The 26,943-nt window shown below is 39.7% G+C and overlaps 1 protein-coding gene across 4 annotated transcripts in view; it reads left to right on the top strand.

Moving 5' to 3' along the window:
- The first annotated feature begins 1,327 nt into the window (after nt 1–1,327).
- CSNK1E (casein kinase 1 epsilon) overlaps nt 1,328–26,943 on the top strand; it is a 50,608-nt gene continuing 24,992 nt past the window's right edge. Inside the window, exons 1-5 of one of the 4 annotated variants that reach the window (XM_034403344.3) lie at nt 1,328–1,679; nt 2,019–2,075; nt 2,605–2,671; nt 3,946–4,020; nt 14,589–14,676. In XM_034403344.3, the coding sequence (XP_034259235.1) occupies nt 14,601–14,676 (76 nt within the window). In that variant the 5' untranslated portion in view covers nt 1,328–1,679; nt 2,019–2,075; nt 2,605–2,671; nt 3,946–4,020; nt 14,589–14,600. Of the gene's footprint in view, nt 1,680–2,018; nt 2,076–2,604; nt 2,672–3,945; nt 4,021–10,858; nt 11,321–13,699; nt 13,834–14,588; nt 14,677–26,943 lie in introns of those variants that run through there. The other 3 variants (XM_034403343.3, XM_087873875.1, XM_034403345.3) reach the window with 3 other exon arrangements.

Genomic DNA, 26,943 nt, shown 5'->3' with positions numbered 1-26,943 from the left:
CTCATCCTATGATAGCTTCACATTTTCAAAACCTTTAGCAGTGTTTTTATATCTTGGTGTAAAAAACAGATGTGTTTTGGGCATGACCAGAGGTGTGTTTGAGGAATGTCAGAAGGCACAGATAAACTCCTTCTCTTTTTATTCTAGCCAGCCTATGTCATAGCTATTTCTTTAACAGGATTCTCCATTAATACTTCCTTTCTCCATTAATACTTCCTTTCCCGAGTTCCTTTTCATATCATCACCCACCACTCTTTATTTTTGCAGACAATTTCTGTCCAGATGGGGTAGATTACATTCTCTGCATGCTTATGGAGGCTATGACTAGAAGGGACATGTAACTGGGACAACTTCATTTGGAAAGAAGTTAACCACATATTAACTCCTTTTCCAGGCTTTGTATGATATACTAGGCTATGGTTTCGCTGAGTGGATCTGCAGCAAACGATGGCTTCAAACTATGGTTGAACTCTTGCTTCACTGACACTTAATCTATTTAATCCATGATCTGCTTCAAGTAGCACACTAGGCTTACTCACAAGATAATTTATTATAATAGAACCAGTTTTAATTTGTGACTGAATATGTATTCGTCATTAGTAGATGTTATAAGCATAAGATTCCACCTAGCATTCTAGGACAAACCAGCAATGAATGATCCCAAATTCGTGGAAACAAAAGTCCCTGAAATGTGCATAGGGAGTATATGGAACACTAAGACTGAAGGACTGGATAGCATGCATTTTCTTAAAGTTGGTGTCACCACTGTAGTTTCCATTTTGCTTCAAGTTTAAACTTGCTGCTAAGAAGCTGAAGTAAGGTCGAAGATTACTGGCTGATACCCCATTAAAAAGCATCTTCAGGATACCAACTTACTGAGTTCACTTGGAAAGAAATAATTTATTCAGATCTAAAGATTGAATTCTATAATTACCCTGATCAAGATTTCGTTTGTGGCTCTTCTATGACAGGATAAAAGGTTTCAGATTGAGATTATAAACAGAGTACCTAAATTAAGAATTATCACTATAACATTTTGGAAGTTCTAATTATAATTAATAACCTAGATGTCTCCATTGATAAAAAAAAAATGGGAGTTAGGCCAAAAAGGAATATCCTACATGGCAGAGAATTTATGTAGTATAAATTGGGATGGGTGGGTGTAAATTCATTCACTTAAGAGACAAACCTTGGAGAAAAAGTGTGTTGAATGTTATGTAATCTGTGTGTGTACAAATTCACCAGGAACCACAGTTGCCATAGGGACTGTAATTGTGACTTGGAGCCTGGATGGGTGGGTGTCTATGAGCTCGGTCTGAAGAGAGAGTCCATGATATGAAAAATCTGGAATAGAAGAAAACTTTGCTCTGGCAAAATTACTTTCCATGTGAGGGGTCCCATTCCTGGTTTTTCTTTGTTATAATGGAAGAACTGGGATCTTCAGAAATAGAGGCACATTATCAATGCCTTGTAAATGGAGGGACATTTTGTCAGATGGCTGAAGCCTAAACTGCAGATGAAGTAAACTTCTAGCCTTTATGACACCACTTTATCGATCTGGACAAGTTGTGGGTCATTGTTGGCTGCTTGATAGCCTAGCTTTTTCCTAGTCTCTAAGGACTACATAGGATACTGCTGAATCCTGAATCTCTCTGCAGAAGACAAAAGGCTGGAGAAAGGTACAATAGGTTTGAAATGGCAAGAGTTTGAGGATAAGAGGTTTGAAGAGGTTGTTTAAATTGGATAATTTGCCTACCTCAGCTGTATCATGAGTCAGTTGTGCATGGTATGGAATAATGTTTTGCAGAACTGAATTCAAACGTGTTTACCTTTGCATCTTTTAAATGAAGCCAAGTTTTAGTAATATGCCATCTGGTTAAGACAACTGCTGGACTAAAATGCTTCTATTGTAGATGTTGATGCTATTTTTTAAATGGGAAATCCACAAATGTTACAATTAAATTGTTGTTCTCCTGTAATTTTCCTAGTTATAGTCTTGATTTTTTTTCCTCCTCCAGACTCCAGAAAATCCAGCTGTTATAGAAAAAAAAAAGAATAATAGTGAAAATCTTCAGGTATGTATTACCTCAGCATTACCTTTTTTTTTTGTTTTTGAAGAGGCATGGTTTTGATATGACAGTAATGTATTAACTTAATGGGTTGATTAATGGGTGTCCCCACTTTATAAAGTCATTTGCAATTTTCTGTGTAGGTTTATAATAGATTATGAAGCACTAGGTAATAAACATCAATGTGCCCACAGATGCTGCTACTAAATGGGAATATTTGGAGTTGTAATCCAGGACATGCTATATTTTTAGATTGGGTCTGGTTTGAATTTTTTTAATTCTTTTTTTTTCTTTTTCCTTTCTTCCTTACAGAAAATATAATAGTTTGTGTTCGTACTATAACTATAGTTATTGGAAATATAAAAAATTCTTGCCACCTATTTTGTAAACATCTAATTAAAGAACTTTTATCTGTTCTTAGTATAGCTTTTTAAAAGCAGACTCCTGCTAAAATAAAACCATTGCCTGGTAAAATTATTGCACTTCTATTTCCAGTAATAATTAAACTTTCTCTTATTTTTCCCGGCCTCCCAAGGACACAGGACCGAACGGCCTGCTAATCTGTCTTCTAAACTCCATGCTGTCGGATGAAGGTAAAAAAGGTATATCATCCAAAAATAAATAAATTAGAGAATTGGTATCTGCTTAACAGCCATAGAATTGTCAAATGAATGTTCTGCATTAAGATTGTAGATCCATGGGGAACAATGGTAAGTAGCAATGGAACATCAGGGCAGAAGAGGACAAGAAAGAGAATTGTTGGAGGGGAATACAGAAGGCAGAAATTCCTTCTTCACCATACAATACTTTAAAATGTCAGAGACAATCTTAAATAGTGCCTAAAATTGGAAAATTAATTGCAATTAATTTTTAGATTACACTAATATACCACTGTTAATATTGTTATAGAACATAACCGATAGTAAAGGTAAGTAGAACCCACCCCTGCTCCCTCCCTCCCAAATTCAAACATTCTTCCTCACTGGAGGGAGCAATCGTAACATTCCAGGCCATAGCCTGTTGAGACAACCAAGCTTTCCTATCTTTTCTGAAAGCCAAGAGGGAAGAGGTTATTCCAGTAACAGGAATCTAGTTATTCCCAAGGAACGGCTGCAATGAAAAAGGAACATTTCCTCAGTCCCTACAGATGGCATCCCTAAGAGAAGGGATCCAATGAACTTGTGTATCTCCAAAGCCACAAGTAGTCATTTGAATTACTGTCTTCTAGTCTTCAGTAGAAAACTACTGTTTTCTAGAATAAGCTTCAAGGGCAGTCCATGTAAAGCCTATTGCCATAATCCAATCATGTATATGCTCCCATGAGCAGCCATGACTGGTGTTGTTAAATGCTGTAATGTAACCATGTGAAACTTAAGACTTACCTGTCTAATGCCTGGTCTATGGGTCTATGAAATGCATTAGCTTCATGTTTACATGGAAGATGAGATGTTATAGTTTACACCAGTGGTGGGATTCAAGTAATTTAACAACCGGTTCTCTGCCCTAATAATTTCTTCCAACAACCAGTTTGCTAAACTGCTCGGAGAGTTAACAACCGGTTCTTCCGAACTGGTGTGAACTGGCTGAATCCCACCACTGGTTTACACCCTCCACCTTTTATGGGAGAAAATATTTCCTCAGGTTGAAGCTGGTCTGTCTTGCTTTGGGACATTCTTCCCACCAAATGATGGTCGCAGGGTTTGCTTTAAATGCCATAGGTATGAAAGAACTGGGACACGTAACTGATAGTTCTGCTTCTCTTGTCTTCATATTTTTTCTTGGATATGATGTTATCCGCTTTCTTTATATATTTACTGTATGTACATGGTGTCAATTGTGCTGACAGGGCTTTCTTTTTGTTTTTTATTTCTATTAGGACCTAACCTAAGGGCTCTCTGACAGCTTGTCTCCTTTGAATGGGTCAGATATTAGGATCAACTTGGATTTGGAGGTATGTTCAGTTCTTTAGCTATAACAGACTCCTAGGCTGCCATATCTCTGGCTGAGATGGGGTGCTGACCAGCCTAATATTTAATATGACAGCAGGAACCCAGACCAGTTTGTTCAACCCTTATATGAGCTCCCGACATAAGAGGGATGAGTTGATTAGTTGTGTGGTCCATGGAACAGAAGCTCTAAAAACTGAAATGGCAAGGATGGTCCTAGTGACTATGGCTGTGGCATCATGGGACATATACTGGAGGATCTCTATTTCCCTATCTTCTTGAAGCTTGGAGGTGTCTTCTCCATTCTTATTTTCCATGGTGCTACCATAGGGACTTGAAACTCAATATTAAGAAAACTAAGATCATGGTATCCAGCCTTCTCAATTCCTGGCAAATAGATGGGGAAGAAATGGAGGTAGTGACAGACTTTATTTTCCTGGGCTCCAAGATCACTGCAGATGGGGACTGCAGCCAAGAAATTAAAAGACACTTGCTCCTGGGGAGGAAAGCTATGGCAAATCTAGACAGCATTCTAAAAAGCAGAGACATCACCATGCCAACAAAAGTGCGTATAGTCAAGGCTATGGTTTTCCCAGTTGCAATGTATGGCTGTGAAAGTTGGACCATAAGAAAGACTGAGCACCAAAGAATTGAGGCCTTTGAACTATGGTGCTGGAGAAGACTCCTGAAAGTCCCTTGGACCGCAAGGCGATCAAACTGGTCAATCCTAGAGATCAACCCTGACTGCTCTTTAGAAGGCCAGATCCTGAAGATGAAACTCAAATACTTTGGCTACCTAATGACAAGGAGGGATTCACTGGAGAAAAGCCTAATGCTGGGAAAGATTGAGGGCAAAAGAAGAAAGGGACAGCAGAGAATGAGGTGGCTGGATGGAGTCACTGAAGCAGTAGGTGTGAGCTTAAATGGACTCCAGAGGATGGTAGAGGACAGAAAGGCTTGGAAGAACATTGTCCATGGGGTCACAACGGGTCAGACACGACTTCACAACTAACAACAACTAGTTAGGTTTTGAGATGATAATGTTTGAGGGAAAACAACCCAAAAGGAGTCCACCACCATACTGAGCTCTCTCCACCAGCATCCAGCCTGCCTTTCCTCTGGGACTTTGTTGAATACCTCAAGGAAGGAGAGATACAAGGTAGAATGGCTGGCCAAAGAATATCTCTGCTGCCAAATAATCTTTTAGCAGAGCCAAAAGGGAAGCAATTTTGCTTCTTTGAGGCTTAGAACATTGTCAGTCCTACAGGATAGGGTTGATAAGAAAGCCAACTACACAGGAATATTAGAGTTAGACAGTATTTTATTGAAATTGCCTATATTAACATAATCTTGCAAACCTCATTGTATTCTACTGTACATCTCCTCCTTCTTATACCCCAGTGAATCAGGGAGGAGCCTGCTTGACTCTCTTCCAGATATTATCTTGTTTTCTAAGTCTAAAGGAATGTTTCAGCCCTCTTTGTTTATGTAATATTTCTTGCCTATTTCCTTCAAGATCATCTCTCTGACACTCTATTAGTATTGCAGATTTTTCTGACATGCTTCAGGAATTCTGATTTTTAGAGCATTCAGATTGATTTAGAACTGGCTGTGGTTCGTATTCATTGTCTAGAGACAGCTCTATCTTTTCCCTGTCTCACTGATTCTGAAAGGAGATATCATGGGCAATGATGTGAAGACTGTGTGCACCTCTCTCCATTTGGTTGGCTGGTCCATTTATAAGGATGACACAGGCTTGAGCCAATTGGTTGATAGAAGGTCTTGGTGAAGGAGGACACTTGACATAAGGAAGGAAGATGAGAGTTGCCCAACTTAATACGCTGTAACCTTCCTGGGGATCTCTGGGAGATTTGAGGGGAAGGCTGCCTGGAGTAACTACTTGCTACTGTTCATTCAGTGATGAGTGGTGATAGGATTGGACAATTGGTGCTTCTATCTATTCTGATACTCTTACTTTGCAGCTCCTGTAAGGAATAGCAATAGGCCTTCTTATGGCTGTCATGGATACATGGGACACACATGTAGCCCACACTTTATAAACTATAGTGTTGGTTGAGGAGAATGTGAGGGAGAAGCAAAAGGGCACACAGGAGTATCTCCGGAAGGAAGCCTCAGGGATCACAAAGGTCTCCAAGTCTGCATCTCCAGACAGCCAATCATTGGTTCAGTAACCATGCCGAGGAAATGAAAAATTATCTGTCAATATCAAAAGAATCCTAAGTGGAATTGCTGGGAATCCATGTTCTCCAGAGCAGGACAAGGAGACATCTCCTTCCACAAGAAGCATCATCAAAATGTTGATGTAACTAACATTTGAGGTCTTTACTGGTTCAAAGCAGCAATTTGTCTAGTATACCCTCTGTTAGAGATCTAATATATACTAAGCCTGGTATCACCTTGAAAGTAGGCTTGTTTCTGTTAAAGGCTTTCCATAAAACATTGGTGTTGTCTTCTTTACCTGTTATCATTTTGAAAATGGATCCAGCTTTTTTTCTGCCCCTATCTATTAAAGCATGAGTGTCCAAACTTTTGACTTGCCTGGGCCATAGAGAGTAAAGAGAAATTGTCTTGGGCTACATATAAAATATATATTATAGTTAAAGTATATAAAACATCACTAAAAATCACGTAATAATGTTAACAATTTCCAATCATATGGGTCTGCATTACTGTAGCACGTGGGCCCTGGCTTGGACATACTCATTTTAAAGTCTCAACTATTTTTTAAAAAATTTGGTAAAACTTAGATTTAATCACTGTATATAAAGTTTGGTACTTTGAAAAGTTTTGTTATTTATCATTTTGAAATTATTTTAACATTGCTGTGGGAATTCTGAATTACATCTCCACTCCAGAACTTGTCATTTGAGATTAGTGTGCCAAGTTTTGTGTGTTTCTCTTTGTGCATGTTCAGGTGTGTATGAAAGCTGAATATGGAAAAATAGACAAGCACTGTGGTTAACAATGAAATCTAAGCCTTCTTTATAATAGATTAATTATGATTGATTTGTTTTATTTAAATCCTATAGATTTAATGAGCCTATTTTAGATAGGGCTAAATTGTGAATTTCATCCTAGTAAAATAATAAAGGTTGAATTTTTGTGATGGCATTTATATTCCTCAATAAATTTGTTCTGGTTTTTTTAAAGCTATGTATGTAGAATTAAATTTGAAAGAGCTTCTGCTGAGGCATGTGCAAAAAAAGTAAAATGAATGAACGTTGGAAATTTGCCATATAAAAATAAAAGCTCAGATAATTATATAGTAAGGGTTGGATATAAGCCAGTATAAAAAAAGAAACATTATAGGGGTAAAGGTTAAGAGAATATAGTTTAAAATGAAAAGTTACTCCCTGAAAGTGTATTTAGCTGGGGAAAACAAAGTTACCTAATTTATACAATGCACTTAGGCTATGGTCTGTTTAATTATAGTTTATTATATCACCATTGGGTAGGATTCCCAAATATGCTGAACCATCAACTTGGTTTAAAAATTACAATGGGCAGGCTCACATAATAAACTCTGTCAAAACCAATCAAACCACATTATGCGTTAATGTGATATATGAACCCAGGACATGCATTAAGAACTAAATGCTTATTTAAGTTATATATTTAAGCATTCGCATTTTACCAGTAGAAAAACAGCTCTACCTTCTATGACATTAATTATTGTATATATAATTTGTTCATTTCGTAATCTTTTCTCTAGCAGTAGTCTCAATCCCAAATCTTCTGTATGTTACAGGAACCAAGATATAGAGTTTCTAAAAAGTCGGAGTTCATGGATTTTTTTTTGCAGGGGGGAGCAATGATTTTACAGTGGAGGCAGATGTTCTCTGATGTCTGTTTGAAAAGTTTTTAAAACCGTGTTAATAGGGAGTTCTATAGATACAAGTCTGAAGTGGAACCGGCATATTATATCACTAGAAGTTTACCTCTTTAATAACTTACACACTTTCTGAGAGGCCCATAAATCTGATTCTGCAATGTTTTACCATGGGATGCCATCTAAGCCCCCAAATCGCAAGGCAACCTAACAGCACAGTCTGAAACAATTTCAAAAAGAGAGAATGCATGTTTGAAGATACCTAAAATGCATTCAGCACCACTCTTCTCGTAACCTTAAAAATCTAATCATGGGATGTCCTTTCATGTTTTTCATCAGGAAATTCCTGGTTCATGCATCTAAACTTTACTTACAAGTCATCCTGACACCAATGGGAAACAGGGCCTTCTCCAAGACTAAGTTTTCTGAGTAGTCAGGAAACTCTGTGGGCTTAAAGGTTTTTTTGCCCCTGTGTGTGGCCAATATCTGCCACCAGAAGAATGCTGGCCAATGGTGCTTTCTTTGTAGGGAATCTCAAGAATGGACTGGTGGATTCCCTCCCTTCCATCAAATGCCACTAGCTACAGGAAGGAAAGAATGGCCCTGATAGACAATACCTTGGAATCAAAGGGGACAGTGCAAGCCCGCACCAGCTGAAAATAGTCAATAGGTGCCAGGATGATCCCACTGAGGGTCACTGGAGTGACCCCACACCACCATGTCCAATTACACCCCTAGCAAAACTGCCATGGATTTTTGCCTGAGTAAAAGGAAAAAGCACCCACTCAACTAAGGACCACTTGAAGCAGCTTGAGATTCAGTTTGGGGATGAGATGAAGACAATGTCATGAGGACATGGCAGGGAAAAAAAAGAGATTTCTGGGCCAGGTTTGATCTGGGGTTAGATGTGACTGTGGAAAAGCCCCATTCAAATATAACAGAAATCTTTTTGTAATAGAGCAAAACTTGCCCTGCTTACTATAAAAACCCAACAGAAACATTTTAGAAGCACCTTAGCCCTCTCTTATTTTTGTTTCTTAGCAACTGGTAGTCAGGCATATTGTCTCTGAACATGAAAGAAGCATGCAGTTTGATTACTTAAAGGTTGTGCTTAAAATCAAGAGCCAGGGTAAAGAAAAAGGTGTTGAATTTCAATGAGAAAAATGGATTTCAATGAGAAAAGTCAAGATGAAGTCCAGGTTCAAGTCACTGGATTGCTTTTGGCTGGTCAACTTACCTCCCCAGGTTGTTGCTGGCAAAATAAGAGGAACTCCACTAAATATGCTGCTGTTAGCTTCCAGACAAAAGGTAATTTACAGGGAATATAGTAATAATATATTTAATAAAATGTCTTATTGGTTGCTGCAGATTAGGGGGGAAAGTAATTTCACTATTAATTTAGCTAACAGGGTAGAACTTTTAAAGTCTTGTGTTGATGTGTTTGATTTTTAATATCATGAGAAATAAGCTTATTTCATATATACTGTACAATATCTGAATAGATACGTTTGCAGTATGATAAGAGGTTTACACATAAATATAATGTAGTAATTTGATAAAGGATTAAATATCTGGAATCCAGCAGAAAGAAAAGTTTGTGGAAGTGTGGAATTTAAGATGTTCTCAGGTATCACGTTCATTTAGCAGTGATGTCTTACTGAATTCAGTGGAGAATAGAATTATACTATTAATTATATCACATGATTCATAAAACAATTGTAAAAATCCAGCTCTCATTTGTCAAAGTATACATACTTAGCTGCATAACTGTTGATTCATAGCATCATCGTGATGGTCATATTTTTGCACTAGAAATGTGTACATATGCATCCAATGCCTAAATAAATAAATAAGAGGACAGGACTTGCAACTTTTGCAAAGCTGACTCAGGGCCCAAGAAGATAAAAGTAGATGTTGCTTTTGAATGTAACTTTAAAAAAAAAAAATCACCCAAACTTGATTTTTCAAAAATATAATGAGATATATGACACTTGATAATATTAATGATTGTTAAGTAGTGTCAGTTTGGTGTAATGGTTAAGTACCAGGCTAGTCCTTTTGTGTGTGTCCTTCTAGTCCTCCCATAGGCACAAAACCAGCTAGGTGAGTGGCCCCCGGGCTTTTGGGTACCAGGGACCCGTTCCGTGGAAAACAATTTTTCCACGGATCAGGGTAATGGTGGTTCCACGCATTACCTAGATGCTGTGCATGCTCAGGTGAAGCTTCGCTTGCTTGTTCGGCCCAGTTCCTAACAGGCCACAGACCAGTACCAGTTCAGGATTCCATGGCCTGGGGATTGGGGACTCCTGAGCAAGGTAACCTTGGACCACTCACTCTCTCCTGGCTCTAGGAAGGAAGCAATGGCAAATAACTTCTGAAAAACCTTGCCAAGAAAACTGCAGAGACTAGCCTAGTCTAGTTGCCAGGAGTAAAAAAATTGACCTGAAGGTGTGCGTGTCTGCTTGTACACTTTCACACACAAAAATCCAGTCTGTCTAGTTTAGTCTCCATTGTTATTAAACCTCTGCTATCGTTTGCCTGAAATAGGTAAATTTAGGAAGCCATAGAATTAAGAAAACATATGCTAGAATAATTATTTCAGTTTTTTTTAAAAAAAAATGTCTCAAGATTCCCCGGTTTTTACTCCCAAGTCAGTGTTCAGAGCCACCTCTGATGCCCTCCGCTGAAATACGTGAACATCGCTCATCCTCTCTGCCAAACCTCTCGCAGCGGTTCTGCTGGGCTCAATGGTTTTGCATTGCAGATGTGACATCGGCAGGCGCTGGCGATTACAGTGTTTGTTAGCAAACTTTGTGCATGTGTGCAACGACGAAAACAGCGGGCGGGGGTGGGTGGGTCGGCTTCTAGTGGTGTTTTTTTTCCTCCCCCCCCCTCTTTTTTTTTTTTTCCCCCAGCGAGCGCTATTAATCGGCTGTTGACAAGGAACTAGAAGCAGAAGGAACAAAAACAAGACGCTGGCCCTTTAAATTTCCGAGGGAGGGCCCAAGGCTCTGTAGGATGACATCAGTGGGTTTGGCCGTGAGATTCAATGGGAACTCAATGAGCGAGCGCTCCGGCTGTACACCGGGAGAGAGAGGCTGAAGGGGAAGGAGGGAGGCGGTTGAGCAGGCAGAGCACGGAGAAAGAGGAAGCGGCGGTAGCAGCGCAGCTCTGGCTACGGCGATCAGCCTCCCTTCCCAATCCTCCGTCATCCTCCCCCCCCGGCTTTCCCTCCCCCCTGACAGCCCCAGGAGCAGCAGCGGTAGGGAGGCTCCTTCTAGGCGGGGTAAGTATTGAGGGGCTCCGGGCAAGTTTTGAGGTGCAAATCCGGGGGGAAAGGCGGCCCCCACCGCCTCTTTGTGTTTTTTTTTTTTTTGGTTGCGAGAGGAGGGATTAGGCGGGGGAGGGGAACGACGCTTACCCACAGCGGTGCGGCCGTCGTCCGGGGGAGGGAGGTGAGTCTCAGCGACTGTGGGGGGGGGGAGAAAGTGGAGGGGGGGAGAGATGTTTGTTTTGTTTTCGGGTTTTTGGATGAAGACAAAGGATCGTAGGGCACCCCCCCTCCCGCGCCTGAATTTCAGGATGGGTTCCCCTGCTCTTTCTCTCGCCTGTCCCTTCTGATAGGTAGAAAGAGACCCGATCCTTTTCTTCTCAGTTGATTCACCGGAATGGGGGGGGGGGTTGAGGGTGAGTTGAGATCGCCATCGTGATCCATTTGGGGGAAGAGAAAGGAGGGGGGGGGACACTATTGTTTTTCTTCCATTCTGCTTCCACATCTGGTGATTTCCAAAGAGCCAGCGCTGAGACGGGTGTCTCCCCCCACTTTGCCAACCCCCGAATCTGTGCTTTTTATTAAAGGGGAGAACCAATTAGTAACCAGCGTTGTGTTCCTAAAAGTGCTGCCTTTGGCAAATAGGGTGTGTGTGTGTGTGTGTGTGTGTGTGGTGTGAGGGGAGATGTTATTGTAAATAGCCATCTCCTTTTGTGCACAGACACAAGGCTGGGTATTGGGGAGGGGGGGGGGATAGCAAAGGGAGCTTCCGTCTCTCTCTTTCTCTTCTTCAGCATTTCTTCTAAATTAACATTGCTGCTTAGTGTAGCGGCTCAGAGCCTAGCAATAAGGATTGTACAGTCTAGCAAATGTTAAGTTTTGTGCTATTTCTCAGGGACTGCTGCCCTGTTTTCCCCCCTCCCCCTTTCAATTATTTTGGCCCTAAACATATAAATATAATATGAACAGTGATTTAATTCTAAATTGTGCCTATAGCTAAGTGAGATGGTCTGATCAATTTTTAAATTTCTCCTTTTAATGCTTGGATTTATTGTGTGGTTGATTTGTTGCCTTTAGCTCCTTCCTTTTTGATAACAGTTCAAAGGGGGTGGGAGGGGAGCAAGGATCTTTGTTCTGGCACATTAAGATTTTTTTTTTTTTAAAAAAGATGGCATCGTATTTATCATTTCTCCTCTTATATTTGAAGCTATATAAAAACCTGCCTTCCATACTCCTGTCTTCTAACCCAGTAGCATTATTTATACATTAAGTTTAGCTAATGTGGAGGTACTTTAATTTACAATCATTGTTTGAAAGTGTGGGTGGATTGCTTACCTGTAGATTCAGCACTGTAGTGAGATGTGTGGGGCCTGTGTATATAGGAAAGAAGAATGTAATTGTTTATGTAATATGATTTATATTTATATAATGCATGAGGTTGTGTGTGCTGGAGGTAGTTTTCTGAGTAACAGAAAAAAGGGGATAGTTGTATTTTATAATCATCTGTTCATGCAGAGTATATGCTTTGTTAAGCTGATGGGTGGAGAGATGAACCCAGAAAAGATTGAATTCTTCATTAGACTGGCTGGTTCATTTTGGAAAAAGCAGACAGAACTTGCTTTTTATTAAAAAAAATATACCTTAAATTGTAGCAAAGATCTCAGACTGGAAGCAATCTATTAATGAGTGGCGTGGGAGCAAAATTTTCCAGTTTTAACTGGACTTTAGACTTCCCCATGAACTGTGTTTGCTGCCTTCGTAAACTCTTTTCCTAAGATTCTGTCTTATTAATATTACAATCCAAAGCACCCTTACTAGAAAGTAAGTAAGTCTACTATATGGGGAGGCACTTGGGATTCTTTGTGACTGATGGTAAGAAATGCTTGTGAACTCTCAGCTCCTTCCTAATTCATTGGTGGTTCTCTTAATATATAATAGTGCTTTTTTTTTAAAAAAAAAACAGTTTGGAGGTGACTTAGCTGGAAATGCTCCTCTAAAACTGTGTTAGATGGCTCACATCTAAATTGTAAGTGCTTTTCCAAGAAGATGCATGGTCATACTAGCTGAAAAAATGCAGTGGCAGGATGGGCCTCCAGTGACCTGAACCATGATTTTCTGTATGTTATGGGTTGCAGCATGATTAGCGCCTGGACTCCGTGTTCTTTACCCCTGGATCATGCTTTCAGAAATAATGGTAGGGAAATCTTGAAAACTCTTCATCTTTGGAGATCAGACATTTCCAAAGTAATTTGTGTTAGGTATTGCTCTTTCCAGTTTATCTGTTAATTGTATTATAGTTTTAGGAATATAACTTGGATGAGTCAAAAAACGTATAGCTTATGACCAATCCGTATGGGGAGGAGGAGAAAATGCTTGGTCTTTTTTGATGTTTAGGTTTGGATGGGCTTTGTCAAGCAAAATTACCTCCTTGTTTTAACATTTGCCCCTTCCAAGCAGCTTACTCCACAAGAGCAAAGAATGCATTAATCAACATGTGTTACATAAATTAATTGTATGGCAGCATCCTCTAAAAGGAGCCATGGTCTCTCCTTCCCTCCTTCAGACAGATCCAGGTTACTTGAACAGGGAGAAAGCACAAGATGGTGGCCATCAGGGAATATTGCTGGGGAGCCTCCAGAACTCCATTTGGTACAGGCCTATGCAAAGAGATTGCTCCTGCCATATGCACCAGAGGTGGTAAGGCTCAGATTTGGCTAGATCTCATGTTAATGAGTATGCTTGGAAAAAAAATCAGCAATGGGCCTATTGTCAAATTTTAGAAGCATATGCATTTATGACCCCAACTAAGTTGTAAATAATGTGGCAAAATGCAATGAAGTAATTTGACCTCTTTATGGGCAAGCATGGAAGGAATAATTGTAGAGTAGAAGATGTGTATATTTGGGGAAACAATTTCTATATTTCCCAACCCTACTTGGTCTCATCCAATAGTTGAGAAAGACTCTTCAGGACCCGTCACTGTTGCAATATAAGTATACTAGAATGATTTTTCTGAAATGGGCTAGTCATTAGGTTCTCTTTTATGAAATTTATGCCAGAAATTATCATGATGATCATCAATACATGAGTTTACAGAATAAATCTGTTGCATGAATTTCTATGAGGTTTGCTGCAATAAAAAAAGATTGTGGCTGATCATAGCTTTGGATTTAAGCTTACTTTGGGGACTGGGTTGTACTCTAACTTATTTTTTTACCCTTTTTCCACAAATTGTTGATTAGGGCACTGATTGCTAAACTAAAATGTTAAATGTCTTACCACTAGGTCAGGAAACTGAGTCTACATATCTTATATCAAGGAGTTTCCTAAGTGTAAGGCACTATATCCAAGGATTGAAATATTTTTTATAGAGGACATCTAAGAATGAACTTGGATCTTTTTGGTATGTACTCCTCTAACTTTACTCTGCCTGTCTTTTGTTTTATTTCCAGCGCATCTGAATCATGGAGCTTCGAGTGGGAAACAAATATCGGCTGGGGCGAAAAATTGGTAGTGGATCCTTTGGAGATATTTATTTGGGTGAGTTTCTTGTTACTGTAGACTTGTTATCTCAGACTAAGGAACTCTGGTATCCTGGAGAATGGAATGTACGCTGCTGCTCTTTTCAAAGTTATTTTCTATTAACATAACATAAATAAGAGCAGAGTAGACCAAAATCTTTGTTCCTGCTGGTTTCCAGTTGCCATCTGAGAATACCAACAGTTAGATGCTGAATAGTTTGGAGTACACATGCTTTAAAATTGTAAAATCATTTTGACTTGTTTGTAGTAACTTGGTAAGAAAACTCCCCTTTATTAATAGATATATAATATCTTTTTCTGGATAGCTAATATTGTTTCTTATAAAACATTATTAATAGTCTTGGGGCTTATAGTAAGGGTTTTAAAAGGGGGATGAGATAGAAAAATATTTGGGACATTTGGCCATTCTCAGTGTAAAAGCTGTTGATTGTACCATCTGGCATATAACCAACAAAGAATAGTAAACTTGGGAATTGGTGGTTGCCACCCCAGTAGCAACATGCAGGCTGATTTGAGAAATTATTTGTCTCATGTAGTTTAGACTGCTTGCTCAGCATATTACAGAACCAGAGGAAGGAAGTTGGATATTTAGGGCATGCTTACTTCCTGCATTGTGTTGTTTGAAAGGGAGACAGAACAAGGGGCGTTTGTACTCTTATGGATTTACCTTAAATAACTTATATCAGAAACTTGGTCATCCATTTTAAAAACGTGTGAAGCTTTCAGTGAAATCTGAGCAATCTTTACTCTTTATGCTACTGAGGTTAATAAAGTTTTTTAACTATGCTTCTCTCCATTTGTATATGTTGGACTACATTTTTTGTTAGCGTGGCTGTAGACGCTTTTCAGAGATTAACTGAGTTACAATTAAAAATACCTGGAGAGTACCAGGTTAAAGAAAGCTGCAATCTTAGGGGTGTAGGGGTGCTACCTATGGAGTGTTCAGTAACACGATGCCTCTACATTAGACTCCTTTGCACCAGTTGGCTTTCCCAGCCTCCAGCCACACTGTATCGTGTTGCAGTGCTTCCTGGCATTGTTACAAGATTCTTCACCTTTACTGTTTTTTGAAGTTCTTCAGTATGGCAACTTGTGGTTATTTCCTTCTCGACTGACCCGTTCTTTTTTATTTGTATGTAATTCATGTTACGTTTTGTTGAGCTGATTTTATTCTCAGTAGAGCTTTTAAAGAGCTGTTGCACAAAATTTTAGAAAACATGATAAACAGTATAAAGACAGGCTTTGTTAGGTTAACGTGTAGACAAAAGGAAACATACTATCTCTTAGACATACTTTGTTTGATTCTGAAAACGCAAACTTCTCTATAAACTTAATGGAACATCTTACCCAGTAAACAACATATAACATACTGAGATATTTTGATTATGTTGGAGGTAGGTTTATGTGTGAAGAGCCTGTTAAAACATATGCCTCTGCTGAACTTTCTTCCCGTTTCTTCATTACTTTGTCTTTTTGTTTTAGAAAATTAACTTCCATTTATCTAAAAATCTGTGTCCAGGTAGGTTATCTTCTGTCTCAAAGGCCCAGTTTATTTCTTCTGCCATTTGCCATGCTATGGTACAATAGTGAACCACTAAATATGTGTCCTTCCTTCTTTGCAAGTTTAGCTTTTGCTAATTTGTTCTTATTTTTGAATGACCCTGTGAAACATTTTATGAAAGCGTTTTGATTGAAGCCTATTGCAGTGGAAATGATGGGTGAGGATTAGGACTTTCTCTGGGGTTTGTCCCATCACTATGCAACACTGCAACACTGGCCTGCTATAAAAACTGATCCTGAAGTGGCTTTTATAGCAAACTTTTACAAGTTTAAAAAACTTTAAAATATTATTAATTGGATTATGAATTGTGTTTTTTCTAACCTCCCCTAGTTACTGTGAGAATACAGTAAAACCTCATTTTTTTACTGACCCTTATTCAGCAAACTTCCAACAGAGACCAAATTTTAGTTCAAACTTCAACCTCAAACTGAAATAATCCAGGTAATTAATGTTTAAGTTGTTTGTATCAGTTCACATCCTTTGCATAATTAATGCAAATATATAATCACAGAGATGATATAAACTGGCACAAATTATGTAAATTGCTTCAATTAAATACATTTGAATTTGCTGGACACTTTCCCCCTCCAATTGGCCTTTAATTTACTAAATCATATAAGCAGTAAGTACAGACCTTCGTACTTGGCCGAATACTATTGATATTAGCAAAGGGTTTTTTTTTTATTGCCAGGAGGAAATCTCTATGTTTGTCAAGTTGCTTGTATACTTGTACACTGCTGAGTTCAGTTCATTTCTTCCAAGACACCATGGTTTTCTGCTCATAGTTCCATGGTTTTGTTTCCAAAGTTCTTGGGGGGTGGGGGGTGGAGTAATGTCATTTAAGTCAGTGGTCCCCAACCTTTCCACCTTGGGGACCCGGTGTGTGGAGGTGGCATGTGAGTGGCAGGTGCAGGTGTGCGCACAGTTCCAATGGAGTTTCATGTGTAAGCAGAAGGTGTTTGTAGTTGCGCTCGAAACTGCACTTGCGCGAGTAGAGGGCACTTGAGCGGAGGATGCTTGTGCTGACATGGAGGGGTCAAGTTTCCTTTGCTCACACGAGTGGAGCTTCTTCTCGTGTAAGCACAAGGGCCCACCACTTATGCAAGCGGAGCTTGGCATGTGCGTTTGCCCACCACTTGCGCAAGTGGAGCTTGGCATGCGTGCGCTTGTCCATCACTCATGTGACCTGGCTTCATATAGGCTGCGGCCCAGTAGTGGGCCACGGCCTGGGGCCTGGGGAGCCCTGATTTAAGTAATGTAACTTAAATGACTTGCAGGCCTTTTTTTTTTTTTTTTGGTAAAAGCTCAGCTTCACCGTGAATGTTAATTAATACATGGCTGTTATTGATGTAGGGTTTATATCATACAGAATATAAAACTGGATGTTGGCCATTGGGACAATAAATGCAATGGTTATGTTTATTGCTTCCACTATGGTTGTATCGGGTATCCTGTGGATGCTGCTTTATTGAATTTTTACTAAAGGGTATACTAGATTGTGCAGGAATCAAGAGTAGTGCTACATATCTCATTTCAGCGTAAGAAGCTGAATTTAGACAAAGATTGAATACCTGTTGCTAATAGTTTTAAATTATTTTATTTACTGCAGATTTGTATTTCAGTAACCAAAGTGCTCTGGGCAACTCAAAATAAAACTTGTAGAGCTGCCTACCTTATGTGTGATGAAGTGGACTTCAACTCCCATAATTCTCAACAACAAACTTTTTGGATGTACAGTTCTGTGAGTTGAAGTCTATAGCTGGGGGTTGCCAAAACTGGGAAACTATTTTATGCCCCCACATTTTAAGATGAAAAATGTGTCTCTTTGATAGGAAATATATAAATTCGTATGCAAAATATTATAAATTTGTATGCAAAATTTCTTATTAATATTGAATGAGAAAAATTTAAATGGAAATCTAGGTGCTGGCAGGTTTGTGAATTCAAAAGAGCATCTCAGGATAAATCAGTGACAAGCAACTTCCACATCATGCTAAGAAAACTGCAGGAATGTCTCCATATAAGTTAGCAGGGGTGAAGACAAATATGCATTATTTAGGTCTTTGTTTTGGTTTATTTTAGATTCACTCTCAGTTATCCTATTGTATGTTTGAAGAATGTAAAGGCTATTGGTTTCCCGAAGAACTGTGAGTTCTGGAAAGCTTCAAACATCATTGTTTGAGTAGACAGGTTTGAGTTTTCCCAAGATCCAGATTCATCCAGATTCACCCAGTAATTACTTCAGCTTCATCCTGATCTGATTATGGGATAACTGAACAAAATGTTTTCTTGCTGTAAACTTGCTTTTTGCTATTCTAATTTTGTGTTTCTTTGTACAAAAATAGGACCTCTCAAACATATTTCATGAAATAAGTATTATTTAGCCTGTGTTCTCGGTATTCCAACCTGGATCTCTGATTCTGATTCATGTGAGTTAACCTGGGTCATACCCAGTGGTGGGATTCAGCCAGTTAACACCACTTCGGGAGAACCGGTTGTTAACTTTCTGAGCAGTTTGGCAAACTGGTTGTTGGAAGAAATCATTAGGGCAGAGAACCAGTTGTTAAATTACTTGAATCCCACCACTGGTTATACCTCTTGCTGGGGAAGAATGCCAATGGAAGCATCCTGGACTGGTAGACTGATGAGACCGGCCTCCATTGGACTGGACATCTCCTAAGTCTCTCTTGAATTCTCTGATTCTATTGTTGAATGGCTTTTGTAAACAAATGTCTGGAATGTGGATACTTTGCTTTCAGCAGTGAAGTTTGTTTGGTTTTAGGCTTATGTGAGGAGTACTGGTGGACTAATACGACAGAGGAGGTGGTGGTGGGGATATAGTTCTCAGAACAGAATCTGATGCAACATGGAAAAAAGCAGCATTGGATCAAAGGAAGAATTTAATAGGAGTTGGTTTAATTCTGCATTAACGTCATCATCATGGAGGCCTAGGTTGCTCCTCTACTAAGCTGTTTGAAAAAACAACAACCAGTGAGCCAAAGGCAGCTTAGCAATGCATGCTGGTGATATCTGCTTGGACAGTTCCTGATTGCTTGTACCTTCTTCAGGCAGAGGATCCATTCCCTTTGTTTCTTGGCCTGTTAATTCTGTCTCTATGCCTGACTTCACCCATCTGTTCTAGTCCTCCCTTTCCTTTGCCATTCAGTAACAAAAAATGACAGGGGGGTGGGTGGGGATGGAGAAGGAGAAATGTCATGGCTCCGTTGTGGAACACTAGTAAATGTTTGTGTGTCTGCTAACTTGCCTGTGCATCTGCATTTCTGCAGTGGTGTGGCACACCATTTTTACTTACATTGGTGACATTATCTTCTATAACATTGCCAACTTCAACATGTACACGGACTGGTCGGCTACGCATATATTTGAAACAAACAGGTTTTGGAGCAAGCAGCCCTCATGCACTTGAATGAGATGGGATAAATGCTGGATAGGACTACTACTTCTTTTTAAATCATTTTCAGATCTCTCAGATCACTAATCAAAAACTCAGTAACATTTGCATCTTTTAAAAAGGAACGTCTTGCGTATCTGAAGCTACTGCATGGTGGTGTTACATATAGTCCTGAAAGCCCTTTACCTGCTTGATATAACACAGTATATATTTTGAAACATTTACCTGTTTTAAATGACACAGTATAGATTTTGGTTGAGAAAGCAGACTGAGGTCTGTGAATAGCGTACATCAAAGACGCTACTTTACATGTCTGAATGGAGAATCACAGGTCTGGCATAGAACAGAAGGGCTGAAGCTTGTGGTGAGACAATGCAAGCTAATAGAAGGATGAAAAGGATGCGTGAAAGGACTTGTTCAAGTACGTTGTGTTCTGCATAAGTTTTGGATTTATGCCTTATGGACTTAATAGTGCACTTGGTAAAAATTTTGTAATGGGCCAGAAAGGTTTATGGGTTGGCTGTTGCAAAAAAATAAAAATAAAAAAAATCATGCCTATCCTGCATTTGATACTTTCGTCAGAAATAAAAGGGCCATATATTGTTGTGCTAAAGTTTTACTATTTTAAATAAAGAATGCTCAACTTGAGCTCAACTTGTAGTAATATGTATTATGAACATGGCTGATTTCAAAAAGTGAAGCATGGTTGGGACCTACTTTGTATTTGAATCCGGGTGGATTTGATTTAAATTGAGTTGATTTAAATCACAATTTAAATCATGATTTAAATCACTAGTAAAAAGGCTTGATTTAAATCAACTCAATTTAAATCATAATTTTTAAAGAGCAACTGTCATCTCTGCTACTCCTTTGACCCACTGTTGACTCACTGATAGTCCCAGTGTTGTCGAATATACAGCCTCATGCTGCATAACTAAGCTCCATTTCATGCTGAATAAGCTAAATTATTTATGTATCTTAAATAGAAAACTATCTTACGATAGATTTTTACCCCAAAGGTTTTTTATTAAAATAAATTCGATAAAAATCAAAAAAATCCTGGAAGTCATGGGGGGAGGGGAGGGTTAGGGAGGGTTTGGGGGGGGACTGGGGGAAAAATGTATTTGTAAAACTTTTTAAATAAATAAAAAAAAATCAAAAAATCTGATTTTTTTTGATTTTTTTAAAAAAATCATTGATTTTTATCCACCCTGATTTGAATTGGAGACTTTGAGGCATTATAGAAGAAAGCAATGGCAACCCATTTCCAAACTGTGGAATAGCAAATGTCTCCCCAAGTTGCCAGAAGTCAAGCTCAGTAAGGGGGAAATATTTTATTTGTAACTGCAATGCATTTAAATTATAGTACAAACTGAAAAAGGTGCCTCTGATGTCTCACTTATACAAACTAAAAACCTTTACTATTATTTGTTTAACCATGCCCCAAATATTTTCCAAAATCCATATGCAATCAGCAGTAGTGTCTGAAAAACATCTAAGTTAAATAGTTTTTGTCCCACTTGTGTTACAATCAGTTCAGTATTTGAATATTAATCCTTTGTATGCAGAAAATCGTCGTTTTAACATTTAGTGTCTGTAAAGGGTCATTTTGGATAAAAACTACTTTTAAACAGTTGGAATGATTTTTGATTTAACAACTAAATACCATGAATGGGTTAAATCATGAAAAAAAAAATGAGCACGTCACATTTCTGTTTTAAGTGCTTATATAACCAGTGTGGGCATGGATTTTATATTTTATTGTCATGTAAATGGATCATCCGGCTTCCAGGATCAATCCAGCCTAACCAGCTAATCTGGGATGCTGGTTCATACTTCTTGAATTAAAGTGATATATGCAGGAGCATTACATTTTTAGATGGTGGAGAAGGAAGTTAAGACATGCCCAATATAGAAAAGGGCTGAGGCAAGTAGAAGACAGTGGGAACATGGGCATACTTAGGCATCACTGCTAAATTTGCAGGTTGATAGATGAGTTGTATGTACAAATTTCTATATGAATGACTTATCCAAAAATTATAGGGTGTATAATCTTGTTTTAAAAGCAGTACAGTACTGAGTTATAAAGTAACATATTAGTACCTGCATTCTTACTTTACAAATACATCAAAAACTATTGAAGGCAATGTCTAAAATTTAAAATAATTGATTTAATGCTTTGTTTGATAGTTTAAATGCCTATCTTTTAAACCCCTTTACCTGGGAAAGTTGATAACAAATGATGGGAAGGACATCTGTAAGAGACAGCAGATAATACGAGGTTAGATGTTAATTTAAAGCTGGCACCCTCCTTTAAAGATGTGAGGCCTCCAACCACAACTTCATCTCTCTCTCTATCACTATTATTGATGTGTTAATTGGTACCTTCAGATTTCATATACTTTTATCGCTTGTGGGATTCCAAGGCCATTCACAAAAATAACCATTGCTGTTCTAAATGGGTGCCATTTTTCCCTGAGCCTGCAGATAGTGAGGTTGAAACAGTGAGTCAGATATCATTTGTGGTATACTTGCAGCTTGCCTCCCCCTGGCCAATCTCATTGGGGCTGTAGCTCTAAAGCTGAGTGACACCATGACTTAAATGTCAGCACTAACTTTGGTTTGCTGATGATTTTAGCAGATGCAGTCAGAGCCTAGCTGATGGGAATAAGACTGTGGAGTGAAGCAGGAGCTCCCAAAGGAAAGGAGTAGACGTAGAGAGAAATAGCCAGCAGTATAACACCTATCTTCCACACGAGTAATGTTGAGCCTGATAGATAATGGCTGACTCTTTAGAAACGGAAATAAAAGTTGTGTAAGTGCATGTTCTGTCTTATTAAAAAAAAAAAGGATTAAGATGGAAGATCACAGTAATTAATACACACCTAGCCTTCAGGGCAGTGATTAAAATGGAATATCATGGCACCCCAGAATAAAGTTCAGTCTTGGGTCAGTGATATGTTGTTTCATGTGTGGCTGTTCCCTCCCTTCCCCTTTTGCTCTGTGATTGCATCACTACATTTGTTCAGAGATTTGTTTCTGTTCATATTTTTTTTTAATGTCACAGCTGAAGTTGTGATATCTTGATCTTTATTCCATGGCAGAATAAATATTACTTTAGGAACAGTTGCAAAAGGCTCTTTTTTGTTGTTATGCTTATCTTTTTATAATTTAAGCTTTGTAAGAATATCTGACTTCGTCTGCTGGTCTGCAGAAAAATAGAAAAATCTCAACTCATTTGTCATTTGCCAGTTATTTATTTCTGAAAGGGTGGTGGTACCGGAGTTTAGTCTTGTCTTACTTTTAGGGGCGATATGTATCTAGTGGTTTTATATATATATCTTCAGGCACTGAATTGATACCCCTTAGATTTGCTGGACTACACTCCCATAATTCTGAGTTTGTGCAATAGTGAGACCTCTAATCCTGTCCATCTGGCAGGCAGCAAAATTGAAAGATGTGTCTTACAGAGAATTGATCAAAGCTGTATAGTCCTACAAATGTGGAAGTTAGCAGTGCACATAGTTGTCTGCAACCTCACATTAGATGTTAGAACAGGGTTGGCAGCACACCCCTCCTTAATGTTGTAAGACTATACCTTCAATCCTTGATCATAGGCCCGTGATGGCGAACCTATGGCACGCGTGCCACAGGTGGCACGCGGAGCCATATCTATGGGCATGCAAGCATTGCCCTAGCTCAGCTCCAGCATACATGCGCACACTGGCCAGCTGATTTTCGGAATTTCCGGTCCCACCGGAAGTCAGGAAATGGGCCGTTTCCGCCCTCTGGAGGGCCTCCGGGAGGGGGGGTTGGGAGGGCTGTTTTCACCCTCCACAGGCTCCTAGAAAGCCTCTGGAGCCTGGGGAGGGTGAAAAACAGGCCTACCGTAACCTTTTTGCCGTTGCGTGCCAAAAGTGGGGGGAGCATGGGGGGGGCATTGAATTATGGGTGTGGGCACAAGTGCACGAGATCCTCTGCACTCCCCCACTTTGGGCACATGACAGCAAAAAGGTTAGCCATGACTATCATAAGCTATATACTTCAATGTAACTAGTGGGAAGTGTAGTCCAACAATACAGGACATTCATAAGTTCCTTGGCCCAGCTGAATGGTATTTTTGGGGTGGAGGGAAGTATCCTGTGATTTCAGCATCTTCCTCTGAATAGAACATTCTAAAATATATTTCCAGAATCCTGGTGTGTATTTAGCTGTGTGTTTAGCTGTAGAATTGGATTGATACATGTGTATTAACGATTCTGATTTAAAATTCTGCAACTCGCTGAAGCCAGATAGACAATGGCTAGAACAGGGTGAATTTGATTTAAATCATGATTTAAATCACTAGTAAAAAGGCTTGATTTAAATCAACTCGATTTAAATCATAATTTTTAAAGAGCAACTGTCATCTCTGCTACTCCTTTGACCCACTGTTGACTCACTGATAGTCCCAGTGTTGCAGAATATACAGCCTCATGCTACATAACTAAGCTCCATTTCATGCTGAATAAACTAAATTATTTATGTATCTTAAATAGAAAACTACCTTATGATAGATTTTTACCCCAAAAGTTTTTTATTAAAATAAATTCAATAAAAAACAAAAAAATCCGATTTAAATTTTAAAAAATCTGATTTTTTTGATTTTTTTAAAAAAAATCATTGATTTTTATCTACCCTGGGCTAGAATGATATGGTGAAATCATAAGTACATTGTTATTGGAAGTGCTTTCTTTGTCATAGAAACTAATTTATTCGGCACCCTTATGGGTGGTTTTTTTTTTTTTTGGTTCATTGTAAGTTTTATTCCAGCCTTTTTCTGTCTGCTCCCTACTTAGCTTTTCTACAACACTACGGGTGGGACTTTGGAATACCTGAGAACGTAGTAGGATTTCTAGAAGTGCCACTTGTTGTATTATTACAATAATTAAGGAAATAAAAAAGGTGCACGGGGAATTTTAAAAACAAGTTTTTCAAAACAATCATTTTCAGACAACACTTGGAAGACTTATAATTGTGGTAATGTACATCTTGAACTAAAAAAAAAAAAACCACCAACCTGAAAACCCAGATTCATTCAACCGATGGAATGAAAAGGACCTGTGTTTTTTGCTGTTCTTGAGAAATGAGCTATATTTGGAAATCTTTTGGTGGTGCTTCTCTTCTCACTCCAGCAAAAGCATGCCTCCCTTCTAAACAGAGCGTACTAATCATATGTCAAACTGGTGCAGCATTATGGAGCAGGACAAGAACAGTCTGTATTGTTAATGCTACAGGGCCCAATGACCACATGGCCTGGTTGCTGTGCAACAGGTATGCTACTTCTTGACCAGTTTAGACAGAGGCTCTCTGGCTCTGTTTGCCTTAGAGATGTCACCAAGCAAAGGCTGGGACTATGAGGTTGTGATAGCTTCATATTTTCTAGTGCAGGGGTCTCCAACCTTGGCAACTTTAAGCCTGGAGGACTTCAACTCCCAGAATTCCCCAGCCAGCAAAGCTGGCTGGGGAATTCTGGGAGTTGAAGTCCGCCAGGCTTAAAGTTGCCAAGGTTGGAGACCCCTGCTCTAGTGAGTTATTTGGTTTGATGGTGTCACTGGGGGAAAAAAATGGGGGTGAAAACTATTAACTCTTGCAATAGAGTTAATAGTTCAACTCTCCTTCTGTTCAACATTTATGTAAAGCCGCTGGGTGAGATCATCCGTGGCTTTGGGGTGGAGTTCCATCAGTACGCTGATGACACTCAGCTGTACCCCAGGCCACCCCAACGATGCCCTTGAAGTGATGTCCCAGTGCCTGGAGGCCATGCAGGCCTGGATGGGGAGAAACAGGCTCCGACTCAACCCTTCCAAGACCGAGTGGCTGTGGCTTCCGGCGTCCCGATATAGCCAGCTGGTGCCATCGCTGGCTATTGGGGGCGAATCACTGGCCCCCACGGAGAGGGCTCGCAACTTAGGCGTCCTCCTGGACGCACGGCTGTCTTTAGAAGAGCATATGACGGCCGTGGCCAGGGGGGCTTTTTATCAGGTTCGCCTGATACGCCAGTTGAACCCCTTTCTGGATCGGGACTCCCTATGCACGGTCACTCAAGCACTCGTCACTTCCCGCCTGGACTATTGCAATGCTCTCTACATGGGGCTCCCCTTGGGGTGCACCCGGAGGTTGCAGTTGGTCCAGAATGCGGCTGCGCAGGGGATTATGGGAGCGACGGGGCACTCACATATGACATCTCTCCTGCGCGAGCTGCACTGGCTTCCTGTGGTCTTCCGGGTGCGCTTCAAGGTGTTGGTGACCACCTTTAAAGCGCTCCATGGCTTAGGGCCGGGGTATCTGCAAGACCGCCTTCTGTCGCCAATAGCCTCCCACCGACAGATTCGCTCGCACAGAGAGGGCCTCCTCACGGTGCCGTCGGCCAGACAGTGCCGGTTGGCGACCCTCAGGGGGAGAGCCTTCTCTGTGGCAGCACCTGCCCTCTGGAATGACCTGCCCCCTGAGATACGCATGATATCAGACTTCCGGACTTTTCGTTGGGCCCTGAAAACACACTTATTCCATCTAGCTGGGCTGGCTTGATCCCATCCTCTCAGTTTTTAATTTGAATTCGGTTTTAATTAGTTTGTTTTAAACTTGGGCCAAAATTACTTAATTGTTTTTTAAAATGTTTTTTAAATTTTATATGCTATGTTTTATCTTGGCTGTACACCGCCCTGAGTCCCGCAGGAGAAGGGCGGTATAGAAATAAAATAAAATAAAAATAAATAAATAGAGAAACAGCCAACAATTAATGAAAAGTTCACTGAGATTTCCTCTGCTTGTTCAGCAAGGTGATAGCATTCAGCTTGTTCATGTTGCACGATTGTCATATTGGAACTAAAAGTGGCACTGGGAAAATAAATTCTGCAGTTCTCACAGATGGTTCAGTCTGCTGGCTGGGAGAAAAAGGATGCCTTCAATGTAGAATATTGAAAGGGTACTTTGGCTGTAGAAATGCCACAGTGGAAGAAGGGCTGTGTTTTGATAGCTCCGTGGGCACCGTCTGCATTCTTTGATGCCTTTCTTATGCAAGTTTCTAATTTTTGTGTGGCTGTGGTATTTTAAAGATTTGTGAGCTGCTGCGGGCTGTTCTACTAAACTAAGAATTGGGGGCGGGGGTTGCTGCACTGAAAATCTGTTGCTGGATTTGTGGCTGTGCAGGCCTAAGGAAGTAAAGTTCAAAAGTGTATTTATTTAAAGAGTTGGTGATGCTGTGGAAGTCTCAGACTGGTCTTTGGACGCTGTGAGAATCTGGATCAGAC

The sequence above is a fragment of the Pantherophis guttatus genome, chromosome 7 (genome assembly GCF_059756535.1).
Source record: "Pantherophis guttatus breed Tessera chromosome 7, ASM5975653v1, whole genome shotgun sequence".
NCBI classification, from domain to species: Eukaryota; Metazoa; Chordata; class Lepidosauria; order Squamata; family Colubridae; genus Pantherophis; species Pantherophis guttatus.
This window is presented reverse-complemented; position numbering and strand designations above follow the sequence as displayed.